At 44.6% G+C, this 6000-nt stretch overlaps 1 protein-coding gene across 4 annotated transcripts in view; it reads left to right on the forward strand.

The window, feature by feature from the left end:
* The window catches only part of LOC309539910 (putative E3 ubiquitin-protein ligase HERC6), a 112934-nt gene extending 109760 nt beyond the window's left edge, over positions 1–3174 (forward strand). For all 4 annotated transcript variants that reach the window (XM_082236347.1, XM_082236345.1, XM_082236346.1 and 1 more), the window contains exons 21-23: positions 1083–1266; positions 1403–1505; positions 2351–3174. In XM_082236347.1, the coding sequence (XP_082092473.1) occupies positions 1083–1266; positions 1403–1505; positions 2351–2565 (502 nt within the window). In that variant the 3' untranslated portion in view covers positions 2566–3174. The remainder of the gene's footprint in view (positions 1–1082; positions 1267–1402; positions 1506–2350) is intronic.
* The last annotated feature ends 2826 nt before the right edge of the window (positions 3175–6000 follow it).

The following is a 6000-nucleotide window of genomic DNA, read 5'->3' on the forward strand; positions in this document are numbered from 1 at the left end:
GGTGGGTCTGAGGGCGATTGGCGGGTGAGGGATGGGACCACAGCTGGAATTTGTTTATTTTGTTAGGACTTTTAAAGACACTATTGTGTTTTAGATTCATAAAACTTCAAAATGACATGATTTTATTAGTGAGGGTTTTTTTAAAAAAACCTTTTGACCGTGAACTACTTTGAAGAGGACCTTTGAAAAGCAGTATGCAGGTTGGACTGTTATGTTGGTGACATCTTACCATATTTTTCGCTCCTTAAGATGCACCTGACCATAAGACGCAACTAGTTTTTAGAGGGGGGAAACAAAAAAAATAATATTCTGAATCTCAGAAGCCAGAACAGCAAGAGGGATCGCTGCGCAGTGAAAGCAGCAATCCCTCTTGCTGTTCTGGCTTCTGGAATAGCTGCTCAGCCTGCATTCGCTCCATAAGACGCACACACATTCGCCCCTACTTTTTAGGACGGAAAAGGTGAGTCTTATACAGCAAAAAATACGGTACATTTCAGATTTTCAGTTCGCCCTATCCCCAAGGACTCCACGTGTGGATAACAACAGTCGTTCGTCGATATCTGCAAGGGTTCCTTTCCCCAAAAATCCAAGTCAAATAAGTGGAATATAGAAAAGGAAAGCAGTAGCTAGGCTAAAGGAAGAGACACAGGTGTTTCAATCTGCAGTTAAAATAGCCCTAACCATTTTGAATTGCATCTCCTGGTCTGCTGCCATCTTGATCAAGACATTGTTTCATTATGGTGTCTCCCCGGCCATTCAAATCTTCTGGGCCACTGGTACATTTTACATCACGGTATATCCTAGTAGGCCCAGAACATTAATTTTTAGGAGTCCCTAATAGCTCTGTTAATGATCCTGGCAAAGGAACTTGTACATTGCTATTAAGTGAACATATGCAAACATAGTATGATTGAATAGAGTGCTGGATTTGGACCAGGAAGACCTAGATTCAAATCAGAGTTTGCCTGTAAATGGGTCTGCGGCCTTCTGGTGGCTGCTAAAGTATCTATCTATCTATCTATCTATCTAGGCAGTCAAATTACCTACCCACTTATTAAATATTTTACCCTCATTTCTTCAAGGAAGGAGTTTGTCAACAAGTATGTGGATTACGTCTTCAACAAATCAGTGGAGGGAATTTTCCAAGAGTTCAAGAGAGGGTTTTACAAAGTCCTCGATGAACGGATGGTTGCCTTCTTTGAGCCTCAGGAACTGATGGATGTGGCGATTGGGAACGCAAATTATGACTGGGAGTTATATGAGAAGGTTGGTGGAGAGGGGTGGGGCGTGTGGAACTACTTGCTAGGCCATCATTATATTGGGTTTATTTTATTTTTTTCAAGCTTCACTTATTCATCTTTCGCTTTGTCTGATTTCATTTTCCTTCCCCTTTTCTGTGAAGAACACTATGTACTGGGGGATATACAGTGAAACACACCCTACCGTAAGGATGTTCTGGAAGGTTTTCCACGAACTCACTTTGGCGGACAAAAAAGGCTTTCTGTGTAAGTATCCCATTCGCAAGGCCCAACCTTCAAGCGGTCATTCATTGAAAGCCCCTCTTTTTCTGGAAATGAACTGGTGTGAGCCTGTCTTTCAAGCATTGCGCTTGAAATCCTGCACTGAAACCTCAAGTGATTCTCTTAATTTGTATATAGAAACAGCACTGGACCTAATGGTCAGGGGTCCCTTTACCTTTACCTTACAGATGGTTCTTAAATTTGGAATTTCCTTAATTTGCACAAGAACACAAAGTTCTGCTTAAGGAAACAATAAGCATGATTTACCCCTGTTGAATTTTCTGCCAATAGGAAGAGGTATCAGTCGGTCACATTTCCCTTCCTGTCCAAGCTGCCCTTCTGCTCCAGTTCCAAATGAGTAGATTTCCCCCAGGTCCGCGATGTAGACAAGAGTATGCTACCTGTTCACAGAATTAAAGTTGAGTATGTTATGTACTGAAGTTCTCACCCTGGGCCAGCAGGGGGATACTGTAGATAGTTTTCACTCAGGTCCACATATGCAAATAAGGGATTGAAATTGACGTTCAGTGATTGGATAGTTACAGAAAGTTGTTACAGTTGCGTTGTAGTGGAGCTCTATATAAGCAGGCTGGCTGAACCCTTCAGTTCAGTTCAGTTCTGTTCTGGCCTGTGAATAAACAAGAGCTGTTTGAAGAATCGCTGTGTCGTCTGATACGTTCACCCACAACTTAACACTTTTGATCAAAACTCTACTGGGGAGGAAAGACAACTTGCAAAGCTAGATTGTAGCATTAAAAGATGTTTGGAATGGTCTGAATATTTTCTGTTTGTGCCCTTGCATTGTCTAATCCTCCTCCTTGTCGATTTAGTGTTTGTTTTAGGAAGTGACCGGGTCCCTGTGGTAGGAATGGACTCCTTGAAGCTAACAATCCACTCGCATAAGTCACTTACAGAAGAACATATCCCTGAGGCCCAGATCTGCTTTCACCTCCTTCTTTTGCCACCTTATTCAACCACAGGAAAACTGAAGGAGAAACTTCTCCAGGCTATTGAGAACAACCGTGGCTTTGGCAAGCAACTCTAATACAGGGACTTGCAAGATGTGTAGCTTTTGTCTTCAAATGAAGGAAAGTTTGTCTTATCAGGCAGTCTGCTCACTGGCCTTTTACCTGGCCTTTGGTCAGTTGATTGACTGATTTCTCTCTCCCCACACCCACAATTTAAGAAAAAATATTTTAGACCTTAGTATAGCCTGCTTCTATGTGTAATCACATCCACAGTGGCCTCATTACTCCAGGGCTAATTCATCCACCCAGTTATTTCCTAAATTGTTATATTCCTGTAGTTTTCTTATTATCCCACTTTCAAGGTGCATTTTAATGATTACTTTTAAAGGTACCATTGCAACAACAGCACAGATATTTTAATGTGTGAACAGACAGGCTGGTGCCTCACTCCATTTGGAGATGCAGAATGTTATCTTTTATTGTTCTTATTTATTTATATGTACCAAAATGTAAGTGAGAACACAGAATAGTTTCAAATCAGCACACATTATTCCGGAAAGAGTACTAAAAGCAAAGTATATTGGAATTATAGACTTTCAGGCAAAACAGACTGTTCTAAACTGTGTGTTTAATATTTTACGGTAAAAACCCTGCTAAATAAATTCTTAGCTGCTTATTGTCTCCTTTCTTTCCAAAGTGTCACTGTCTTAACTTGACCCATATGCAGCTAGTTCTATTGAAGCAATCTTCAAAGGATCATATGGGAATTTCTGTTTACAAGACAATTGAGGAACAGTTGAGGGAGCTTGGGTATGTTTAGCCTGGTAAAGAGGAGACTGAGGGGAGATATGATAGCTATCTTCAAATATCTAAAGTGCTGGCACATGGAGGATGCAGCAAGCTTATTTTCTCCTGGTCTGGAGGGTAAGACACTAACCCATGGGTAGCCAAACTAAGGCCTGGGGGCCGGATCTGGCCCAATTGCCTTCTGGATCCAGCCTGTGGACGGTCCCGGAATCAGCACATGGATCGGAATGGGGATTCTGATCGTTTGGACTGTGCCATTCCCTCCCTCCCACACACACACCGCGGTGGCAGCGCCTCCTCCCTCCCTCCCTCCTGGTTTCTCCTCGCCCTGCCTAGAGGATGAGGGGTATCCAAACAAACCCCTGCATTGCAAAGAGAACGTCAACAATGTCTAGGCAATGTCTTGGTCATCGTGTTGCCTAGAGGAGGAAAGGGGTGTCGGGATTCACAGAATGCTTGCTGTGTAAGATAGTAAGTCTGCAGGCTTGAGTTTGCTAGTTGATGCAACAGGCTGATGCAATACTTTCTATGGAGGTGCTGGGTCAGAATGACTCAGTAGTAATGTGCTGACAGTTGACTGTATTAATTGCTTCTGTAGATATTTGTAGATAAAGGTAAAGGGACCCCTGACCATTAGGTCCAGTCATGGCCGACTCTGGGGTTGCGGCGCTCATCTCGCTTTACTGGCTGAGGGAGCCGGCATACAGCTTCCAGGTCATGCGACCAGCATGACTAAGCCACTTCTGGCGAACCAGAGCAGTGCACAGAAACGCAGTTTACCTTCCTGCCGGAGTGGTACCTATTTATCTACTTGCACTTTGACGTGCTTTCGAACTGCTAGGTTGGCAGGAGCAGGGACCGAGCAACGGGAGCTCACCCTGTCGCGGGGATTCGAACCGCCAACCTTCTGAGCGGCAAGTCCTAGGCTCTGTGGTTTAACCCACAGCACCACCCGCGTCCCATTTGTATATATAGCCCACAATAAATAATACTGTACTGAAGAACCTGGAACTCTGAGCATTTCTGCTAAAGCAACGCAAAGAATTCACGACAAGGGGCTGGGCTTTGTTGAGCCGCGGTTGGCTGAGCGCTATTTTAAGCAGCCCCTCTCCGGAGCCCGCCCTTTCATGCCGCTCATTGTCCCTCCACCGCCACCAGCCCCTGCCGCTCACAAGGCACAGGTAAGCAGCCACTGGGGCTTGTCCAGTGCTGTGGAGAAAGGAGGGGAGAGCTGGTAGGGGGGGATTATCCCCCCCAATATAGTCCTGCCCCCCACAAGGTCTGAGGGACAGTGGACTGGCCCCCTGCGGAAAACGTTTGCTGACCCCAGCACTAACCAATGGATTCAAGTTCCAAGAAAGGAGATTCCGACTAAACATCAGGAAGAACTTTTTGACAGAGCAGTTTGACCATGGAACTGACTCCCTTGGAAGGTGGCGGACTCTCCGTCCTTGGAGGTTTTTAAACAGAGACTGGATGGCCTTCTTACATGGATGCTTTGGTTGAGATTCCTGCATTGCAGGGAGTTGGGCTACATGACCCTTGGCATCCCTTCTGATTCTTTCATATAAAATCAGGTTGGTGACTCTTGAATGGAGAGGATGGGACACAAAGCTCAAATTGGTAGAGCATGAGCCTTTTAATCTCAGCATCGAGGGTTCCAGACCCATGTTGGGCAAAAGATTCCCAGATGACCCATGTGGTCCCTTTCCAACTGTACAATTCTATGAATTCGACCACTGCTAAACTAGCAGACCACTTGCAACTCTGCCACTGCCTTTAGCAACCCCTCTCTCTCTCATGTATGGGGGGGGAAACAAACACCTCATTCATTTTTATGTCTCCACTTGAAGGGGCAGGAACCACCAACTTGGGGTCCTCAAGATGTTCTCGAGCTACCATTCTCGGCCCCAGCCATTAGGGCTAGTGATCGTGGAAGTTGTAGTTCAACAACAGCTGGAGACACCTCATTGGTTATCCCAACTTGGCAAAAACCCTTGTCATATTTTCTGCTGTTGTGTTGCAGCAGCACACCTGCCCTGCATACAGAAGATCCCAATTTTATTTTTGTCAGACTTACCGTATTTTTCGCTCTATAACACGCACCCAACCATAACACGCACGTAGTTTTTAGAGGAGGAAAATCCGTAGGCATGCCACCCGTAGGCATTCCCTCCATAACACGCACAGACATTTCCCCTTACTTTTTAGGAGGAAAAAAGTGAGTGTTATGGTGCAAAAAATACGGTAGTTAACTGGGTTGGGTAGCAGTTGTTAAAGAGAGTTGTCTGAGAGTCACTGCAAGTCAAAGTAGGCAGGATGAGGCTACATGGGCCTAAGGCAGCTTCCTGGGGACAGAGAGGGACAGGTGAACCATTCTGGGTCAGGCCTGCTTTCACAGCGGTCAACCAGATTGCCAATGAAAGCACGACCAGAATGCAACAGTACTGTCCTTATTTGTGATTCCCAGCTGCTGGTGTTCAGAGACATTGCCTCTTGACAGTGGAGGGGAGAACATGCCCATTTATTTATTTCATGAGATTTGTATACATGAAACCTCAAATCAGTTTACAGAAAGAATAAAACAAAGGATCAGAAAACGCTTAAAAACAACCACCTAAAGCATTATAAATAATTAAAATCAACGATAAAAAAAAGTTCATGTCAACATTCTACATGTCTGTGTCAAAAAGAGTATTTATGAA

This window comes from Podarcis vaucheri (assembly GCF_965113315.1).
Source record: "Podarcis vaucheri genome assembly, chromosome: 9".
NCBI lineage: Eukaryota > Metazoa > Chordata > Lepidosauria > Squamata > Lacertidae > Podarcis > Podarcis vaucheri.